Raw genomic sequence first — 23946 nt, forward strand, 5'->3', positions numbered from 1 at the left:
CACCCCCCCCCCGGCCCCCGCCCCAAGCCCATCCATCGATCGAACATGGGACGAAACAGTGGAGGGATCATCTAAGAGAGAGAAAGAAAGGGTCTTCTGCAAAGAATGTATTTCTGTCCTTGGGACCATCTTTCGTGTCGCCCATTTTTTATGATGCGCCATGTGAAACGCATCTCAAATAAATTATCTGCAAACATATTTTATTTGTACGTTAAAATTAAAAAAATATTTGTTTAAAAATGAGGTGATATGAAATTGAATAAAATTTTATTTAAAAGCAAGCTTACAAATTTTGTTTGTTTATCTCAAATTTCAGAAACACCCGGCCTGCTTATAGTGCATCATAAAAGATTGGTGATACGAAAGACAGTCCTTGGAAAAGCCCTTTCGTGCAATCGGCCCCGTAGCAAGCTAGCGCTATACCACCCGAAAAGGGGGGGGGGACTTATGGGCGACATGTGTATTTAACTTTTTTTTTCTCTAGTTTTTCACTCTGAAGTAGAGAGTGCCCCATCAACTGCAATTAAAGAGATTTTTATTGTCAATCACATAAACACAGTTCTATCTATGGAATACCACTGAGAAATAACCAAATATCTCAATTCAAAAGACAATAGAATAGGCCCAGCAGGCAATATCTTTTTTTTTAATCTAATACATGTACAAGATTAATTTTCTAATGCTCGATGTTCCCTTCCTTATATCTGTATAGAGTGTAGTGATTTCACAGTACACCATGTATTCTTTCATGGGCATTTACATGAAACCACTATGCTCTTCTTCACCATGGAAACCTTCAGAAGTTACTTCTTTTATTCATCAGAATTCTATTTTTTTTGGCAGGTTTTGTTTTGTATATCTTGTGAAGATTATTTCCAACAAGCCATCTGTGTCACGATCCTCCCATCAAAGATACCTGGATATCAATGTTATATTAAGTATGCAGATCCAGGGGGGGGCGAAGGGGCCACCCCCCCCTTATTGGTGGTGCAAATAAAAGGGGGAAGAGAAAGAAAAACATGAAAAGTAATGGTAAGGGGAGAAGGAAAAAAAGAAGAAGATAAAAGAGAAGTGGAAGGCGGGTACATAAAATAGGTCAGGGGAAGACTTGGAAAATGAAAATATCTTTCATGTAGTCACTATATAAAATTTTCGCTCGTGCTTGCATCGCCTGTTCATCGAGATACATATCTTGCTCAGTATAGGCTGAAATCAAACTTAAAATATCCCCTTTTCCATATAAAAAACATACTTCAGCTCAGACGATCTTTCATTTCTTTGTTTGATTTACAAACTGATTTTTAAATGTGCTCTGTAAAATGTTGTTTTATGGTCTGAACATAGAAAATTGTCAGCGTGCACTATGCGCTCACATTGATTTGTGAAATACCTTTTCTCGTTTTGTATTCCATAGATATCCCTTTTCAGGTCTGATTGTCAAAATCTATAGCACAAATTTTATAAGTGAAAAATGTATACTTCTATATTCTAACCAACTACGTGAATGACAGTTTATCAAAATTTTATGCTCACTAATAGCATTCTATTAATAATTACAAAAGTGCTTCTATATTTCATTTTTGACAACCTAGAGACATCAAGCATGTATCATGTCTAAATCAGCAAATGATTTGTGTTCAGCAATTAAGGCCTCAAAACAACAAATGCACAACAGCAAAAATATCATCACACACTAATGCACACTGAAGGACACCTTCACTCAATGGCATAAACTCATATTGAATTGCATTCAAATATACAGGGAGATAGGCAAGAAACTCAAAGGGAAAGCTCCTTTCTTCTTTGTGCAAACCATAAAATAAGATTATTGAATTATGAAAGTTAAATCATAATAATTGTTAATTATGTTGATTTTATTATTCCATTTTCAATGGATTAAATGACTGAGACAGGTAAAAATACTATTTAGACTCTTAGAATCAATATTGCATCAACAAATACATATACAGTTCTAATATACGCCAATCCTTCAGATATCTGTCAGCCAGTGTCTCTTGAGATGTCTCAAGAGTCAAGACAGTGATCATTGTGTCCTGTCTCGGAATCAGATGTCTCAGTCTTGATTGGTCTTGTCTTGAAAGGAAACCTCTATATATATGAAACAAAGACATCAGTGAGAACTGATAAGGAACTCAATTTTGATTAGTAAATCTCAATGCTTGACCTTAAAATGTAAGTGTTTGGATGAGTGTCTTGAGAAATGTCTCTATATCAAGACAGTATTCATATGTTTTGTGTCTTGTTTCTGCTAATTCTAGGCACAAGCATCTCTTTATTTGGTCTCAATCTCTGTCTCAGAGATCACTGTCTCTCTCTGAGACTAAACACTTCTGTCATCATTGAAATCTGAAAATATACCCATTTATTCACAATTATAAAATAAAAGTGAGAAAAATTCTGCTACACCTGCAACTTTACTCCATAATTTAAAACTTTTGAGTGATCATTTACATGGTGATTTTATCATCACATATTTGACTTATCACAAAGATATTTAAACTTTTATTATATGATTATACGTAAATCTATTAATAAAAAGATCACAAACATTGTGAAAGTATACCTTTACCCTTCAACCCTTCCCAAATAGTGCAAATTTATCAAAGAATTGTATTCAGAATAAATAGCTTATTACAATAATATAAGTAATTATAACAATGATTCTTCTACAAATAACATCAATAACATAATAAAATTTCATCTATGATGGTTGTAAAAATCAAAATGAACAGTTTGACATTTTGTTGATAGAATTAACAATAACAACAAAAATACCACTAATAATGAAAATAATAAAAACAGAAATTACACATCTTATTCATAAAGATCCTGGTCAAGATTATTTGTCAATAATGTTAATTTAAAATTGTAATACTGATAAAGCCAACATCTATTCCCAGACAGGATTATGCATTAAAGGGGAAGTTCACCTTGGAGAAAAGTTTGTTGTAAAAATAGCAGAAAAATATTTTTTTTTAAATATTGGTGAAAGTTTGAAGAAAATCCATTAAAATTTAAAAAGTTATTAGAATTTTATATTTGGATTTGGAATGTGATAAATGAGCAACTGCCCCATATCTTATGTAATATAAAATGAATGAATTTCATTTTTTTTAATGGTTCATGATGACTTTTCTTTGTAGGAACAGGAGTGAAATTATTTGTCTGTCAATACTCTGAACTTACAGTAAAAATCATTTTCAATTTTCTGAAAAATGATATTTCATTGATATTTTACCATATGATATGGAGGATAGCTGCTCGCATGTGACATCAAAAATCAAATAATTAAACTTTTAATTACTTTTTTATCATTTGATGGATATTTCTCAAACCTTTGACAATAATTCTCATCCTTTTTTCTGCTATTTTTATGATAAACTTTTTGCCAGCGTGAACTTCATATTTAAGTGGCCAAATATGGATCAGAGAACAATGCCATTGTTACTAGAATACAAGTTGCGTTTTCATTTCAATCAATATTGTCATTTCTTACATGTAGGCATTCAAGGCATTACAGTATTTGAAGCTATATTCATCTCGTAGATCACCTTTAAAACATGAAATTACATTTTTTTAAAGATTGATGAAGCTTACAAATCATAACAGATAGAAAATCAAACCCCACAAATCATCATTGAACAAGCAAAGGGATTGTGATAAAAAACTAATGTATATAACTCTTGTTTTTGTTTATCATACCCTCTTGTGGATATTGTATGCATGACAAATATTCAAAGGGGAATTTAGAAATTCAGCTGCATGGTTATTTCTACTGCATTTACTGGTAGTCCATTAATGCTGAATCACAAACGTGATACTTTGGCTGAAAAATAATCATGTTGATTATTCATGGACAATCATCAATTAAATTTGTACTGAAAATTGTTATTTTGCAGAATGGAAAATACTGGTATATCTGAGTAAAATAGGAAAAAAAATAGTACTATATTCATAAACTTATTCATAAACACAAAGCCTCAGAATACTCACTTTACTTTCCTTACATATTCCATCTACAATATGCATTAAAAAATCTCTGCTAACATGTTGGTTACTTTGTAATCACATCAACAATGCACAATAAAAGGAAAAAAACAAAAAACTAATACTAGTCTTATAAATGATAAAGCTATCAATTATATAGCTGTCAAAAACACAATGATAATGAGTCATTATCTTAAAATGCATTAATGTTGTAGTAGTAAAAAACATACAATGAAAAAAAATGTCAGTGTTCTGAATTTAATAGCGTAATGCACACTTTAGGCATGAGAACTTTTTTTTTTAGAATGTCAGAGCTGATGTTGAACAATGCATTTCATTATTGCATGACACCAGCTGTCAAGCACTATATACAGCTGTCAATACAATGACAATGCTGATCACAAAGAAAGGAATTATACACACATTCTCAGTAAACAGTTAAAAACTTTCTTGCAATATAGTATCTGTGATAAAATTTGATTCAACAATTCTGTTCAATACTGCATGGAAGAATTATTCATCAGCAAATTTCAGAAATGGAAACCAAGATTGGGTCCTTCTGTTCCTCATAAGATTTAAAACTTAGCCTTGGCAGGAACTTTGATACGAACCCAGGAGTTATTCAACACTCCCCTAAGGTTCCAGATGGAGCTCATGTCATCCGGCATGGTGTTACTAGCATCATCCCCTGAGGTTGAAGATATTGTGGAAAGGAAAGATGAAATTAGTATTCCATGTCATACTCTAGGTATCACAAGGTACATTTTATCAATTATTTTCAATATGAAGCTACAGAGAACACAAATTCCTCAAAGATTTTAGATCAGTTTATTGTTTTCAGCTAGAGTGTAGCAGAAACTTCATGCAGAATTACAGAAAATACTTATTTGGAATCAAAGAAATCTAAACTATTCTGTGTTATCACAAAGGCAAATACCAAAAGGCCACAGCATTCAAGGATGTAAGGTCTATCAACTTTTCCCATCACAGTGAAATATGTATCTGGACGCTTTTGACCGTCCTCATTACCATAGACTTGAGAAGGAAATGCACCACTAAATTCATGAAAAACTTGATTTTGGGCAAGAATAGAAATTTGGGGACAGTTGCTCTAAGTGATGTATATGGTGATTGTTACTAATTGGTTTATAGAGTATTAACAGACTAAGGTAACTTACATGCTCTGACCACTACTTCACAAGGAGAAGGGAAGGATTGGACAGGATATTCCCAGAATTCCCAGCTCCACTTGGTGTTTGCTTTCGTCTGATTCTCATTCACTTTGGTAAACAGGCGAGCAATATCCCATCTCTTGCCTCCATCAAGAGAAACATCCACACGGATGATCCTGGGTGAGAAATATTTCATAGAATTACTGGCGAGCCAGACTTATAAATGACTTTAGGTAAAATATTAAGCCTTGTTCAGTCATGATGTTACAAAACATTTTTCAAAGTGATCAGTGAGTGAGAATAATTGCCTTACAATATCTTATACATAATACTTTGGATGGGCCCACTATTGTGCACAAATAATATGCCCCATGAAATGGTACTGCATCTAACCAAGCTGAATCCACAAATTTTTTTTTGACACTCGAGCGCAAACATAATTAAAATTGGGCAGACAAACTAATGATATTGTAATGATTCCATTATGATGTCAAGATTCATGTCAAATGAGGTAATAATTTTATTTCAGGATTAGGTAATGCTTAAAGATGCATTGAGTTTGTTGCACAATTATGGATAATATTCTGTACTAATTTGTTTTAACTAAAAATAATAATTGGTAAGCTTCTTTTTTTGTTGCTGCTGCCTTCAGTATATTTTGTGGGTCCATTAAGAAGCTCAAAATCATAAACTTTTACTAAGATAGTAACCCTAGTATGCTGGACCAAGCATAGGTTATGTTCATAATCTTGAAAATCAGTATTCAAATCTCAATATATGATACCTCAGTCTTAAGGAGCAAATATTTGGCTAGGTCCTTCTTGTTTTTATAAAGTTGAAGTAGTCATGTGATAAACCCAAAGTTGGAAGTGTGGCTGTGAAATTGTTTTGTTGGCAATAATGAACCATTAGATCTTGAAGGTCAAGTTCACCCCCCAAAAGTTGATTTGATTTTGAATAAGAAAAAAAAATGAATACAGAAACATCATACATAAATGAAAATTTTCATTAAAATAAGCACAACATAGGTGATTGAGGGGGATGGGGGGTAATGATGTCACACACTATTTCTTTTGTATTATATATTCTGGAACAGTAGATTAAATAAATCTGTAGATTAAATAAATAAAACCCTTTTTGTTAAATAATATGAAGTTACAAAAATGTTTTAACTTCAAGGTGGAGTCATCTTATAGTTTACATAATAAGGACTGAAACTGAAATATTTCTTATTTCATATATTGAAAAGTGTGAGTGTGTGACACCACTGGTTCCCTCATTTGCATTCAGCCCATGTTATATGAGCCATTTTGTGAAATTAAGGCAATTTCAAAATTTATTTTTTATTTGACATCCCATTTTAATTTGCATAATGTATTTATATAAGCTTTAGTTGTGGTTAGGATGGCCTTTAAGCATACCTCCTGCCTCCTCCAGATAAGGCATAACCTTTGATAGTGTAAGGAGTGCCAGGGGTAATGGATTCTCCTTGTTGAGGTCTAATAGCAGCTGCTTGGACTGGTAATTCTTGAATGGATGGTGATTTCTCCCACCAATCATCTACAGTATCCCAATCAATCTGGAACAATAAAGACAATACATCAGTTGCTAATGAAGCAATATATTCTATCGTATACTTCCATCCTATGTGCAATACATATGAATAGTTGTAAAAATTTAGATGTTATTTTTCTTCAGCAAATCATGATTACAATTATTGCATTGAGTGGGTTAATGAATACAAAATATTGATTCTAATAACTTCTTAAAATAAAATTAGCTCAGAATGCATGCCACCTAGACAGAAAGAAACTACTCTTTTTAACAAACCTATTACCAAGATTTAACTGCTTGTTTAAGAATGACATAGAAAATTCTGCACATACTTACATGTGGTAAGAAAAGTTTGTAATCCCTCTTCTGGTAATAATTTGTAGATTCATGTCCAAGAACTCTAATGGATTTCAGCCATTTTACTGACCTGCGTACCGGAAAAAAGAGAAAATCAGATGTGATATAAAAAATACTGTGATATGCTTAGAAAAGATAAAAGGAATACTTTCACTGTAACTAGTTTTTAGCCTGTTCACAATAACTTAACATGAAACAATGATTCTATATTGTGCTCTTGATAATAAATTAATGCATTAATTTTAATACAACTAAATAATACAATCTTGATTAAAAAGAAACTCCTCTTGTGGGAATGTTAAAATCAATAATTGAGAGTTTTTTAGCTCTTTTCCCTGGCTATTTTGGTATATATATGCACTGCAATGGATTGCTCTTTAGATGTCAAGACCTTCAACAACCAGAAATGTTAGGGTAGAATGTTTGTATGCAGTCTTATATATTCATTTCAATGGGCACAGCATGTAACTCACAGCAAAATATAGTTCATTTATTTTCATTTTGGGTGACTCCCAAGTCATCTTACACTAATTCTATAATAGGATTTTCTTCTAAAAATTAGCCTTATAACCAGAACTTGCATTTATCTTAAACCTAATCATCCCAATATTTAATCCAATGAAAATGAGATGACTTTGTGGTCAAAAGATCCAATTCAATCCTTCTTTATTAATCATTGTGACTTTCTCCATAAACATGTACATCTTACCTTGCTCCTACAATTCCTGGTGCTACAATTCTCATAGGATAGCCATGATCTCTGGGAAGCTCACTGCCATTCATCTATAAATAAATTATTAATAGGGAAAACATTTTAACATACCAGTAGCCATTCATTCAATATTTAACTCTTTAGGTCCAGTATCATAATAGCAATTGACTTTTTTTTCAACCACTCTTTCTCTGTGAAATTTCAAATATCAAGAATGTAGATATTCATCACCAATGTTAAGTATTTTTCTTTTACAAAGGCTCTTTTGATCACTTATCTTTACAAATTTAGTGACTTGAAACCAGAAAGTTACAGATAAAGATTACATCCTGACATTTTCAGAATAGTCCATTCCTTTGGAATAGTTTTAAAGAAAACCCTAACACAATTTTTTTTCTATCAGGCACTTAATCAAAAAGATATTCATGTAGAATTGCCACATTTATCCTGTAATACACAATTTCAATTCATATCCTCCACATCATAACTTTTTAGGGCTTAATATAATCTACTGCTACAATGGAACAATGATAGATGCCACTAGGGGATTTAACAAACCTAAAGACAAGATTTAAAGAGAAATGCCAGTAGTTGCAGTAAACACTGATTTCATAAGAAAGTCTGTAAAACCAGGCTTAATTGTCACTATATCATCGAGGATCTAGATCTGGTACAGTTACATAAACTGAACTTTGTGAAATCTTGAAATCTACTCTGAAAATATTCACACTGAAGATCACCAACACAGATAAGCGCACGGGGGATAGTTGGGCCGACAAATGTCGGCCCAACGCTTGACCCGAATCCTGTGCTTATTTGCTAATTTCTCAGCAATTACACAATTTCTTCCACAATCCTTTGGCACATATTTTTTATTCATACAAATAGACACTATGGTGGTAATTTCATTGGATTCTGTACGAACTCACTTTGATATCGTTACAACTGGCATTTACCTTTAATATGCTGATATTGCTTATTGACATAAAATATTACTGATAATAGAGCTACAATTTGCCTGTCATAAAGAGTTTGTACATTTATATTACATGATCCCTTTAAAAGCATAATAAGCTGTCCTTCTTAAAAGGAGTTTGAAAATATTCTATAGATATGTTTCCAACAATTTTCCTACAAAATAATAACAAGGATGTCACCAAATTTTTAGTGCATCAAAAGACAAGGCTTAGCCATTAGTAGTTCTGCAGATCAGAATATATACTGGATTGGCAATGCTTTTATTCTTGACTCCACAAAGAGTCTTAACAAATGGGCTCCATCCAATATATGCAATGCACACATCTATAATCATTTCAATACATTTTTCAGACAATATAAATTGAGACTGTGTAGAATTTCTATTACAGGAGGAAGGAATTTTCTAAAATTTTCATTCTTATATGTCCATCAGATCTCTTCATTCTGTTCCAATTTTGAAATTACACATACCTCCAAAGCAACAATAACATCTCCTCTGGGATCCCTGTAATAAATGATAATTTTAGAAAAAAAATTATCAAAATGTTTGTCTACAAATTCAATATTTCTGAGGAGGAAAAAGCTACATTATTATATAAATAGTGTACAATCTATTGCACATACTGGATTATATGTACGATAAATAGACCTGCACAAGGGATAATTTTATATTTGGAGTTCATATTGTCCAGTAATATTGTATACTAGATTGTGCACTATTTATTATAGTAAATTGTACAACACCTAATACGCGAGCAAATGGGAGGCTGAATGTCAAACATTTGTACTATTGCAAACGTACCACTGCTGCACACATACCACGGTTGCACAAGTCAGGGAAAGGTGACGTCACTATGAAATTAAGATTCAATCCATTGTACGCATTTAGTTAATGCTGACGCGCAGGACTTGCTGGCGAAATACGCATTGCCATTAATTTCCCATTCATTTAACACGGCTTTACCCTAAAAAAATTGAAAGTTATATTGTACATATGTACAATATAATTTTTTAAAAGAGGTCACATGGTACCAATTTAGCCAATCACAGCTTGTATTTTACTACCACTATTTACTATAATAATAAATGCCTCAATTAAATTTAAAGCGAAAGTTGGTCATACATTTGAGTTAAAATTTTTCTCATGGAAAGTAGTTATGTAGTCAGAGAAACCAGTAAAATTAAAAGCAAAAAGCTTTATTTTTCATCACGCCATATTAAAATGTAAATATATTGTAATTATAACAAAAGTATGTCTTACAATGCCTTCAAAAGTGGAATTGATGAACCATAGCCTCTATCCTCCTTGCAGATATCAACTCCCTCAAAATCAACATGCAAGTCTTCCCATCTAGATTCAAGCTATATAAAAGAACAAATAAGGAGATAATGAGGCAATGTAGCACTATACAACATACAATATAAAATGATTGTGCAAGTAAAGTGATTATATGTTCTCAATTATGGAACAAAATATACAGGCTAGAAAGTGTGGGGTATAGCTTTATCTTTTTACTGACTGTACAGAAAATAATTCATTTTCTAACAATGTAGTTACATGTATCAGTCTGTCAACCTATTCTCCAAACTCTCATTTTGACAAAGCAGGGCAACACCATTGTGTTCTGAAGTTAAATTTTATTATGTGATTATCATTATATTAGAGAATTCCCCTTTGAATTCCAAGCACCTTTGAATGATTAGACTGTAAAAGATTCATCAAGCAGAGAAAGGATAAGATTAGATAGAATGATTGTATATATCATACCTTTTCAATTCCTGCCATAAGAAGAACATCTCTCAGTCTAGGTCCTCTCCAGATAGCATTACTAACAGCAGCATGCCCCCAAACAACGCCCTGGCAAACAGAAAAAATATCATTACAAAATTATATAAAAGAATCCATATTCAGTGAACATTTGCTGCTTTTATGTTTTCATACCATTACATGGAGTCTTGGGGCGAATTTGCTGCCAAAATGCCCCCAAGAGCTCTTGAAAACTAAAATAGAGACCCTGAAATTCTCATTGTAATACCATGTAGCAGATTATGACTGAGGAGCTCAAAAACTCCTGAAAGAAATATTCCCCCCTGCATTTCATATTTTTTTCTTTGAATTTACAATCAAATATGTATTACAAGAAAATCTCTAATGAAATAAGGCATATTGATAACAAATTTTGATGATAAGTGTACAGTCAAACAACGTTTTGAACTTCTAATTAAATTTATATGTTTTTACACGAGACAAGGTTTTAAGTTGAATGCTGTGACATACCGGGTAATTTGAAAAATAAGATTTTCATCATGTGAAATAGTGATACATTGATATCCTTTTTTTCTTAGAGTAACCTACTGTAGATACTCACCTTGACTTGTTTTATCGAGGACATTTCTGTTCTTCTGTTTCCAGCACACTGAAAAAAAAAAGGTCCAGATAACATCATCAAACTTTGGGGTTTTCTTTTGATAAGATAGTACCAATTACTTAGTACTAAGTAGCCCTATTTCATTTTGTTCATTTCTCTTTTTAGAGATGTAATACATGTAGTACTCTCCTGTTTCAATAATATTGAATGGCTGTGAGAGATACCATAATATATACTTCCAAAAGTAGTCTCATAATGCCCCAAGAACTTGAAGAGGGCAATTATGGGTCTGAGGGAAATATGTCTGCAGTATCTCCAAAAAATAAGCAACAGCTAATATTAATATTGTTATTATTACTATTATTACTACTACTTCTATTATTATTATCATCATCATTATTACCAACAGCAGTATAATGTGTAATTCAAGCTATTATTTGTTGGAATTTATATTCACATCAGTACTTCTGATTTCAGGTAATTCATGCATTTGATCTAGAAATTAATCCCAGCTTAGTAATTGTGACATGAATTGTCCCCCTGCAGGCACTGTGTGCACATACATTTACACCTAATGCACACAATCTTGAACTTCAGTTTGATCAGTAGGGAGTATGGATATCATGGACTGAAATTTAATACAGAGGAGTAATAAGAAATGACAATTTTTTGTGGATGAGCGGGGTATAAATATCATGGTCCCTTATTCATACAGCTGAACCTTAGCTGGTTCATTGAGAAATATTTTGTGTTGAATTACAAAAAAAATCATATTGTGTCTTCAATGTGCCCCATTCAGCTAATAAGTCACTAACAAGTCACTTCATACTAATCTTTTCACCCATGTATTTATTTATTCATCAATTTTTCTTATTTTATTCTTTGAATCTTGTTTCATTTTTATTCTTTCATTTTTATAGTACCTATTTTTTTTCTTTCCTTCCTCTCTCTTTCTTTATTATCATTATTTTGGAGGGAGAACATAAAAAAAACACCACCTACCATGTTTATTCCAATCTTCTTTCTCATTATGGAAATGTAATAACAAACGTATCATCCAAGTTTATCATTCTATTGCATAATTTATGTTGTATAAAAGAAATGCAAGACAAACTATTTTTTCTACATTTAACAATACACGATCACATTTACATTAGTGATCAGTCAAATAATAAAAAAAAAATCTCTTGAATCATAATGACATCTAATTACCATTAGTGTTGCCATCACGGTTGCCTGAGGAAACCATGTTCTCAGTTGCTCAGCTGTTAGCTCCAATGGGCGAGGTACCAAACCATCCACTGTCACTCTATCAAATAGAAGATGCATCATTCATTATCCAAAAATTGCTTTATAGAAAGTTAATTAAGGAATGTGATTAACTCAGAAGTATTCAGTCAGTTCCAATAACAAAATCCTTATCTAAACAGTAATTAACTGCAATCCATTACAATTTTGGTTATAGGCCTAATGATTTCCAAATCTTTTAAAGTTTAATAGTGTTGTTAGACGTATTTATAAAAATAGCTACGATTTCCATCAATAGTGTTTTTAATTTAAGTTACCTTACGTATTAAGTTTCAATTTAAGCACTCTATCGGAAACTCTTTGTATTGTTATTAACTACCATTAACCTTATCATTATCATCAGTCACAAACCATTATCATAAGCATTGATAGGACAACATAAACAGAGTTCTATAAATAGATTGAATTACAGATATAATGGACAGAAATAAAGCAGGAAACTTCTGTCCTGTTTATGTACTAATTTAAAAGAAACAAAAGAAAATACAAAATGAATAAATATTTTTTGAAAATGATGTGGGAGAGGAAAAAAAACATTGTACCAAACATAGTAAGTATCCCATAAAACATCAAGAGCTGAATTAGGAGGTTGTGATACTAAATGCACTCATAAACAAGTGAAATGCCCCGGGAGCTTTGCCTGTATTATGAACTCCAATATAGCAACTGTATTGAATTTGTACATATATCAAATATTTTCTCTTTCTTATTTACACTTTATACATTACCAGAGGCTACCAAGGGTCAAGGCTGTTCATGTCATGCTACTCTTATTGACTTGGAAATGGTTGATCCCCATTTAATTTTCCACATTCGTGTTGTGATATGTACCCAGCTGCAAAGTGGCCTTGCCATAAAAATATTGAAATTTGAACTACATGTAGCTTTAATGCATTTCAGATGATTTATTATGTCATTTTTGTGACTCCTCTTCCAATGTCAAGTTTTTCTACTTGTTTTATCATCTCCTTTATCTCTTCTTCATGTCTGGACAACATGAGCCAAATATTTTGAAGAGGCACATCATCGCAATGCATGAAGGACATAATTTCTAAAAAGTCTCAAGGGAGACTACATTTTGAACTTATTTCAGATGTAAATTTAATTCTGTGATGGGTACTGAACTAATATTCAGAGATCAACATACTTCAGAATTTCCTGTCTCTTTTCCCCTTTTTCTTGATCATGGATTTTTTTCTTTATTTATTTTATTTTTATTTCATTTTATTTTTTTTTTTTTTGGGGGGGGTCAGTGCCCCCTCCCCTCTTCTAAATGCTAGTGCTGAACACCTTCGCCTATTCTTTTCTATTCCTTTGACTTTGCCTTTATACTGACTGACTGATCTTTCACACTTCTGCCACAAAATCAAAATATGATTTAGCTATATCAACTGATCTAATGCTACATGTAAATGATTTCCTTCCAAAGTTCATAATTTTCCTCTTGCAACTTAACTTGTTATCTAATATGTATCATACTCGTAACCGGTGATAATAAACTAGCTTAGCAATACTTTTTGATGATGGGGCCTGGAGGCAAGTCAGTGATGTACATAGTGTAAAAAATGTAGCTTTCAGTTAGCTACATGTATAATAATCAAATATGAAACTGATAATTGTGTTGGCAAAAAATGCCAACATGTGCATGTTGTTGTACATAATCAATCTAACATGAAATCAGACCACAAAATGTGTTTCTGCTTACTATGCAATCTGCTGAATGAAAAATACCTACAGTCAGTAGGTATAAATATTTGTCTACCAGTACAAGAGCACCAAAGTCCATATGTTAAGAACAAAAATGACGAAAGCTTCGTACTGTATATGGGACCCCGGGATATGGGATTTACCAGGTATAAAGATTTAACACCCTTAACCTTGATAAAAATATGACAGGCATAACTCTAGACATTAAATCATCTTATCTAAACAGTGATTAATAGGTTCACAAAGAGAGTTTCACGCAATGCACGTACGCCAAATTTTTCACCATACAACCTCTGAAATGTATGGATCCTTTAAGTCCTGATGATCACAATACATACATGTACGTGTATCTTGTTCTTGTGTACATTCCAAAAACTACCTGGAAGTCCCAGATACTATCATAATGGGCAATCTCACCAATATGCATTATTAAGGCATTACATTTTAACAATGAAAATAAAATTGATGAGAATATCGAAATTATTTTCATACTTCAGAATGCTTGTTTTTGTGCTTGTACTGTTGGCCCCCGGTGGGGTCACTCAATATGACCTGGGGACCGCATGACCGTTACCAAAATCGCAGGAAAAGGGGTCAATTTCATGGAGCGTCCGCAGACAGAACACTCCTCGAAGTAGTGAAAATAGGGGTGCTCACCGTCCTCGATCTGATGGAAATAGGGGTCAGGAAAAAGGGGAGAACGATCACGATCACCGGAAGTAAAATCCGTCGCCGAGTCACCAACCGCAGAGGGCGCGCTCATCATGCTCTGTATCTTTATGTGGACAACTCTACATTTATTTTTACGAAGAATTCTACTTTTCTTATTTTTCAAGAACAATAAAGTTCTTTTTTATTATTGTATCAGTATGACATGGCTCTTGGTCATCTTTAAGGACTGAGCACTCTGACGCCGGTGTTGCAATTTCCTCTAATAAGGGTATAAATGCCCTGTCCTTGAAATATGGTAAATAGGGGTAAGTTTGTGAAATGGGCAAAAGTGTCCTTACAATCTTATAATTAGGGGTGTTTCAAGGTATCATTTCACCGCAATTTTGTCCTTGTTTTGCTTGAAAATAGGGGGGTAAATTTCACAAAATGTCCTTGAAATTGACTGCAATAGGGGGTTACTTGTATTTGTGGTAACGGTCATATGCGTCCCCCTCTGCGGGTGAGTGACCCAACCGGGTGTTGGCCTACATGTATGTGTAACAACTAACAAATGTTGCCATTAGCAAGCCTCTAACTAAACACCAGCTACAATGTTTAGGTGTCAATGAATACTGTCTGTGAGACATAACAAACGATTGCCTATTATCTCTATCAGATTAGACATGTGCGATTGAACTTTGCTTCTTACCCGGGGTTGGGGGGCCAGTCAAATGTATTGCTGTACAGTGCATGACCAGCATGAAAAGATTATTTCCAAACATCCCCTTAACAAGTTTTTCTCTGTGTGCAAATTAATCCCCTAAACAAGTTTTTTGTGGGCTTTAAATATACATTTATTTTTGGCCCCTAAACAAGTTGTTGCTAGAATATGACCGCAGGGAAAAATGTCTATTACTAGTAGTAGTATCACTACTTGTAGCATTCTGCTGTTATATCCCCAATAGTGTACCAAAAGTAAATGAATCCCCTGGAAAATAGTGAACTATTTCGAGCCCCAGACGAAACAGCTTTGACATTTCATTGGTCAATTTACTAGGTGACCGTGTTCATGTATATTCATTAGAAAGACGTGCTTAATGAATATACAGTGCGTCCCACAAAAATCGAAACCAAGATTTAGTGAAGATTTATTATAACTTAATCATAAAGACAATAGGCAAATGACCTACCAGTGTAAAGCTTAGAATCTCCTCTTTCATCTGAAATTACTTAGATTATTCCTTATTCATGCATGAGTGAGCAAAAAGAATTTGAAGAAAGGATACCAAAAACTTGTTTGGCAAGGGCAATCTGAATTTCAAAAAGAAAATCACATGCTTAAATAGTTCAATATCTGCTCTTTTATTTCATACCTTAATCACAGATAATGGTTAAGTACTAAAAAAGTTTTGTTCCCTCGAAACAATGCTTGTATTTCCATAATTTCATTGAATAAACATCTTTTCACCGGTTTCCTACAGAAGCTATCGCATGTTAAACAAAAGACTTAATGCATGGCTGATCGTCAACAAAACGGAGCACTTGTCGATTGAGTCTGGATGTTAGCCTGTAAAACCTCTTCATTTTATCAAATTGTTGAAATTCAAGCTTTCTTTCAAATACCAGAACATTGTTATTTTCTTGACTATTTTCTGCAACTAAGGTATCAAATTAGATAGCAGATATTGAACTTTTTAAAAATGTCTTTTCTGATTGAAACCTAGATACAGCTCTCCAAGTGACTTTTAGGTATCCCCTCTTAAAATTGTTTTGGCTTAATCATGCGTGAATGAGAAATAATCTTAGTAATTTCACATGAAAGAGAAGATTCTAAGATTTACAATGGAAGGTCATTTGTCTATATGTGATTACGTTATGATAAATCTCAAGTTCGATTTTTGTTGGACGCACTGTATAGTTCAACCCCAATGTCAAGAGGCCCTGGCTAGGCTCGCCAGACCTAATTCGCTAAGCAAATAAGGATATCCCTCGCTTTGCTCGGGAAGCAGCCACCAGAACCTCGACAAGATGCTAGTAAGTACCTCATTTCATCAATAGATATTTTTATTGAACAAGATATTAATCTAATTGAGACCTTTGTTGCAACGATTTACCTGAAATATACTCTATTCATGCTTCGATTATATTGACTGATAATTTCAAAAATTCAATTCCTAACAGTTGATTTTTTCTATTAAAGCTGATATTTTTTTATTGACCCCAAAATGACCTTGACATTCACAGTGACCTGAAGTACATTTGCTGATACATGTACTTGATAACCATAATATGAATTATGAAATATGGATTTGTACTTTCAAAATTATCTTGAAAAAATTAATCATATTAACCTTTGTTTAGCACAACATGGTCAAAATTCATCGGCCCTAAATGACCTTTGACCTTGAACGTGTGACCTGCAACTCCAATAAGATGATCAGTGATGCTTGATTAAGGTATCACCCTTGCGAACACTTGGTCAACACTTGCGAAACCCAAGTGATGTTTCTAATGCCTTTAATAACTTCTTCAATAATATCGGTCCAAATTTAGCTTCAAAAATAGTATCTAATGATAATGACTTTTCTGAATACTTAAACGACTTTCCGGAACATTCTTTATTTTTTAATCCGACTAATACTCATGAGATCTTAGAAATTGTTAGGTCTTTGAAACCAACTAAATCTTCAGGGCATGATGGAATAAGTAAAGAGAAATTCCAGTAGTTGCAGTAAACACTGATTTCATGAGAAAGTCTGTAAAACAAGGCTTAATTGTCAGTATATCATCGAGGATCTAGATCTGGTACAGTTCCATTACCTGAACTTTGTGAAATCTTGAAATCTACGCTGAAAAATGTTCACTCCGATGATCCTCAACACAGATAAGCGCACGTGGGACAATGTATAATTATTGCTTAGAGTGGCGGGCCCGACGCCCTACCCGAATTCTGTGCTTATTTGCTGATTTCTCAGCAATTACACAATTTCTTCCAGAATCCTTTGGCACATGCGTTTTATTTATACAAACAGACACTTTGGTGGTCATTTAATTGGATTCTGTACGAACTCATTTCCATATCGTTACCAAAACTAGCATTTACCTTTAAGATTGCAAAATAATACCAATATATGGGCAAGTCCCAGAATTCGCGCGTGTTACGTATGGGACATTTCAGAGGCTTTAATGACCTGAAAAATAGTGTTAAATGACTTTGATTAGATTGAATACCCTCATGATGGTAGAAATCTAGAATAGTCATGCAAAAAATTGTGACATATGACCTTGATCTTGACCTTTTAGAGCGAAAAGATGCGCCGTTACGTATGGGACGCAGAGAAAAGACAATTTTTAATACATTAGTTTCAAGTTGAGAATTCTCTGAAAGTATTTCACTTGACAACTTGAAACTTAGTGTGATAGAAGTCTCAATACTATAGTATATTTATGGCAAGTTTCATGTCATAAGCCAAATCCCTCTAATTACAGACTCTAATTAAACAAATTAATGACATGTTACGTATGGGACAGTTACGTATGGGACATTTTGTCCCCATAGAGAACGTACACAATTTTCCCCATAATTCAAAAAATTGAAATAATTTAAAATATGGAAATAACAAAAGAGTTTCTTTCTTTTTAAATGTTCTACTGAGACATATTTGATATCACTGAAGGGGAAATTAGCCATTTCAACCTTTTTATTCCTTGTTTTTCATGGTTTTATGAATTTCTTATGTATTTCTATTGTTTTTATTTTTTCATATTTTTCCATTTTCACATTTTTTGGGGCTTCAATTGTATTCATTAATCAGTATTCATAACAAATCAGTGTTTAAAAACTAAAGAAAAGGTAAATAATCAGTTTTTAGAGCACTCTTCAAATTTGTTTTTCTCCATTCACTTTGTACACAAATCTCCCCATTGACATTGTGTGTAAATGTCCCATACGTAACATGTTGTCCCATACGTAACAATTTTTTAATTAACTTTTAATTAAAAAGTAAACTCCATTTTTGAAACTTTTTGTGGTATAACATTTTCATACTTAATAAATTAGAACTCCCAGAGATGCAACAATACAAGTATTGTATTATGAGAAATAACTTAAAAAAACATCCTCAAAATGTTACGTATGGGACATTCCATCCTTGGACAAGACCTAATTTGCATAATTAATTAGATGACACCACTTTTTTCTGCCAAAAGTAATAAGATGTAAGGGGGTCCATGTCCCACCTATGACTGAATCTCAGAAGTTTTGTTTTCATTTTCTATGAATTTTCATAATTGTCCCATACGTAACGCCCATTTTACTGATTATGCAAATTAGGTGCCCCAAATTAGCATAAATATGCATATTATCAAATTTTTCTTTATGAAATTTTAAAATTCCACATTTGGGCTTTCTTACCCCACCAAAGATAACTTCTTAAATTAAAGATTAAATTTTGCCTTACAGGGTGACCTTTTCTTGGACTTGCCCATATAAGAAAGATGACCCATGTCTCACTTCGAACTACCGACCAATATCTTTATTACCGAGTATCTCTAAAATTCTTGAAAAAGTAGTTTACAAGCGATTGTATTCCTTTTTGAACAATAACAATATATTATTTCCAAATCAATATAGTTTCAGAGAGAATCACTCAACCAATTATGCAATTTTACAATTATTCGACAAAATATCTGATTCTCTCTCTAAAAAAGAACACAATGTTGGGGTTTTTATGGACTTATCAAAAGCATTTGATACAATGGATCACCGCATTTTACTTTGTAAATTAAAGAGATATGGAATCAGGGGGGTTGTTTTCACTTGGTTCAAAGATTACTTACGTAATCGACTCCATTATGTTTCTTTCAAATAAAAAACATCCCATATTTGTACTATGAAATGTGGAGTACCACAAGGATCGATTTTAGGTCCCTTGCTATTTTTGATTTATATGAATGATATTGTAAATGCATCTCGAGAATTAACATATGTTTTATTTGCAGACAATACAAATGTCTTCTATTCCCACAAAGACTTAAGTATACTCGTCCCGACACTTAATTTAGAATTAAAGAAATTATCAAAATGGTTTAAAGCTAATAAACTCTCCCTAAATATAAGCAAAACAAATTTTATGTATTTTAAATACATTCAAACTAAACATATGTTCCTTAAAGACCCTGACCGGTGTAAAAACAATCATATATTAAAATAAACGTAATGATTCATACAATACAAATATACCAAAAATATTACATATATCTCCTTCAAATAGTTAAAAATATTAAATAAAAATCAAAGAAACTGCTCCTCCAAAAGTACGCTTCGATTGAGCACCCCCACGTCGCCTGGAAATAATGACGTCACGTTGTGTCTGGAGGGTTGTGATTCCATAGGTTTGTGTACAAAAGCATTGGGTATTTTCTTCAATTTCCATGTTATGAATCCATTTTTTTTTTCGTTTTCGGATGAAAATGGCACTCAAAATAATTCACTGTTCAAATTGTTGTAAACCTACAACTATTCACTACCTTTTTTGTGATTTCTTTGTTTGGCTCTTTTTGGGCCTAAATTGCTATGTCAGGAAAAGTTGTTATACATAATCTAAATGCAGAAAGAATTGAAATCTGCGCCAAATAAGCAGGAAATAAAATATGGCAAAAACTAGTTCAAAACTGTAGATTTCATAAATTCAAGCTACGTTGGGAAAAAATATATGTGATATCCCTCTGTGATAGAAGTGAAAAGAATGAAACGCGTTATCTGGAAAGCAAAAAAATCACCCAGTTTTTCTGTGTACAAACCTATGAAATCACGACGCTTCTTACACAACGTGACGTCACGGTCTCGAGGCAGGTGAAAAGCACAATAAAGCCTATTTTCTAAGCGGGGTTCGAAGCCCGATAATTGGAATATTCTTAAGCAAAATACTCAGCTGGAAAGCGATGAAAAAGCATAAAGCATACCTTGCTGCATTTAGTAGCTTATAAGCTTTCGATTGGTATATAATTTGTCAATTTCATTTTTGGGTCCGGTCTGGATCTTTAATATATACGGTCATGTGTCATGAGCTCGCCCCCCAAAAAGGGTGGTGCTGTAACACATTTTCGCTTCGTGCTATAGTAATTCTTAATTATTTTCAAAACCATAGAGGCTATTCCAACAAATTTAGTATCATTTTAAAGCTGAATTATTAATGCAATAGCCTGGAAAGTTTCATTGCTGTAGACTTTTTAGAACTTGAGTTATAGCTCTCAAAAGTCAGGACACCAGAGGTGATGAGGGGTGGTGCCGGAAGCGGCGCTCCCGGAAGCGGCGCCGCCTGTACAAAGTCAATGGGAAAACGCAATTTTTTGTGTAATTTTTGGGAAAGCATCAATATTTTTGTCAAAACTTGGCCTAAACCTACAAACTTGGTATCAAATTGAAGCTAACATACTCCACTTTACTGTCTAATGATTGAAAAGTATGTTTTTCCATGTCATAGACCTGTGTGATTAGGTTGAAACATAAAAATCTGATAAATTTGCAATGTCTTAATTTTGACATTTTTTCCAGATTGACACATATTTGAATGACAGTTATTGTTAGCACTAAACTTGCATCAATTACCAAAAAAACCACTTCCTACAATTCTGAGGGGATGAAAATACTGCTCAGTATTAAGGCAAATCATCCAAATTATTAACTGACAAAGGTCAATGACCTTCAAACATCCAGAAAATGTGTTATGAATCTTAGAAAGTTTAGCATTATTTTCTTAAAAGCACCAAGTTTGTACATCTTCACTGATGTCTTACTACACATTCATGTATACATATTTCACTAAATACACACACTGACATTAAACAATAAGTGTCTGTGTGAAATGGTCAAATGAACATAACCTACCTCAAATGCTATCATACCAAAGGACTGCATACTATATTTTGGCTTTGAACTCATCAAAACCCGCCATGGCTTTAAACTATCAAACACAGACTATGTGGATATAATGCGTGCAATTGCACTTTAGAAACTTCTTTCATGAAGCTGCAGTAGTCATATAAATTGATGTATGTTTGTACATACAGCATCTGCAAACTTGTTTCAGTCTTTACTCCTGAACCTATAGACATTGTCTCTTGCATGTCATCATCACTTGGCAGATCATTGTAATAAGAGCCTTGGTATTAAGCAAATTGTATAACTTACATTTCAATTGTTACTTTTTCTTTGAATTGTTTATGTACCTACATGTACCTTCAATTCATTTTAAAATGTTAATAACTTATAAATTCTGATACATCATACATGTACAAGTCAAAGAAAACCCAACAAATGTTGGTATTGCAAGCATTATAACACCTGATATTAAGCCTGAGTCATATCGATTATTTTGAAAACCGGTGTTCGACAGCTCTAATTCGATCGAACATCGATGCATCGAATATTGAAGGCGGGGAAAATTTAGTCTTGTTTTTGTGTCGATGCGATGCGCTTTGCATATATACGCACTGACGGTATGCGCTGGCGTTGGCCGGGTGAGCGTTGCACAAGCAGATGACAGAGCAAAGTTCGTTTGTATTTTCCATGATCACAAAACACACAAAAAAGGCCGGGGACCAAAGCAGAATTCTTCCCAAAATATCTTCAACAATGATATTTGCAGATGACAACATATAAGTTCAAAATGAAACAATAATAAAGACATGAATCACGCAGAGTCGATCCGAATGATTTTCGGTCGACTAGCATTCGCAGTCCATTCACCAGCCCCGTCCGCAGCTCCGTACACTCACTCTCCCGAAACGACAGGCGTGCTTGGCGTCAGCGCCAGCAAACAAGTGCAATCAACGGAGAGCGCTGTAACTTGCCTGAGATTGTGTAGTTGGATCCAAAATGAGCTCCAAATAAATTTATGGGAATAAATACGTGATTTTCTCTGGATGGTCATTTGAATTGCTATTCAATGCTGATATAACGATTGTGAGGAAAGATTGTGGAATATGAGTTATGACGATGTTCGAGAATTAATCCTGATGACAATCCAGTTTTTTTTAGACGCAATTGAGCATGCGATCAAAATAAATACGAATGTTTCGAATCGAGCCCTAAATTCATCTAAATTATTACGATTTAACAAGATTTTATGGTCATACTAAGAATATTGACGATGTCAGCAAAGTATGTTATGTTCATATGGAAGACATAATACTGGGATTATTTCTATTGTTATTCCATCTCTGGACGTCTCCTCCAAGCTCCGAGAAAATAAGCACAATGCGCATGCGTGTTTGATGACGTATGACATATTTTCCCATTCATGAAATCAGAGCCCAAAGTTGGGCACAAACTAGCTTCAAATTGATAGGAAAAAATATCAAACGCAATTTTCTCTGTTTTGTCATGTTAAATGTTATTATATGGTGATATTACGAACTTGAACAGAGTTTTTGCATGTAGACAATGTTCGAGAATCAATCCTGACGTGATGATTATTTTTTAGACAAGTGCACTAGCTCGACTCAAGTCAAGTCGATCGTCATGAGATGTCCGCCATTGAAAATTGAAACGAAATACAAACGTTTCACATCAAGCTCTAAATTCATATTAATGATTATCATATGCAAATTATTGTTAAATATTACGATTAAATAATGCTCTATGGTCATGATTTTAATATTGTTCATGAAAGCAAGATTTATTTTACGTTGATCGCGTCAATTTCCGGCCATTTTCTGGTTTGATTAAAGAACAGTACTGCGCATGCACGATCGGTGGCCATGACTTCCATTCATGAATTCATCGTGCATAAATTATCTCGGCACGAGCAGACGAGTAAGACTCGAACTATGATCGAAATAAACTTCAAATTAATGGTGAATAGCATCATAATTACTCATTCGGTTTCATTTTGGGGGCAATAGAAATCAAGTAAGTAGTAGTAAAGTTGGACATTACTGATATTTTGATGATTGATTGTGTAAACCAAACGAATCGGCCGGCCGACGTATTTTTTTTTTTTTTTTTCGATGCACCGATTTTGCAAAATCTGCACCGGTGTTCGATGACATCGATCGAACACCGATTTTAAAATCGATTCGACTCAGGCTTACCTGATATATAGTATACAATTGTATGATTCCTGAA

The 23946-nt window shown here is 33.4% G+C and overlaps 1 protein-coding gene across 2 annotated transcripts in view; it reads right to left on the reverse strand.

Moving 5' to 3' along the window:
* Nucleotides 1–3417: 3417 nt before the first annotated feature.
* LOC121410398 (sulfite oxidase-like) overlaps nucleotides 3418–23946 on the reverse strand; it is a 30020-nt gene continuing 9491 nt past the window's right edge. For both annotated transcript variants that reach the window (XM_041602455.1, XM_041602457.1), the window contains exons 3-12: nucleotides 12363–12459; nucleotides 11151–11198; nucleotides 10550–10639; nucleotides 10043–10143; nucleotides 9253–9286; nucleotides 7801–7874; nucleotides 7071–7161; nucleotides 6602–6759; nucleotides 5187–5356; nucleotides 3418–4696 (exon numbers count right to left, since the gene is read on the reverse strand). In XM_041602455.1, coding sequence (XP_041458389.1) covers nucleotides 4584–4696; nucleotides 5187–5356; nucleotides 6602–6759; nucleotides 7071–7161; nucleotides 7801–7874; nucleotides 9253–9286; nucleotides 10043–10143; nucleotides 10550–10639; nucleotides 11151–11198; nucleotides 12363–12459 — 976 coding nt within the window. In that variant the 3' untranslated portion in view covers nucleotides 3418–4583. The remainder of the gene's footprint in view (nucleotides 4697–5186; nucleotides 5357–6601; nucleotides 6760–7070; nucleotides 7162–7800; nucleotides 7875–9252; nucleotides 9287–10042; nucleotides 10144–10549; nucleotides 10640–11150; nucleotides 11199–12362; nucleotides 12460–23946) is intronic.

The sequence above is a fragment of the Lytechinus variegatus genome, chromosome 3, assembly GCF_018143015.1.
Source record: "Lytechinus variegatus isolate NC3 chromosome 3, Lvar_3.0, whole genome shotgun sequence".
Classification (NCBI taxonomy): Eukaryota; Metazoa; Echinodermata; class Echinoidea; order Temnopleuroida; family Toxopneustidae; genus Lytechinus; species Lytechinus variegatus.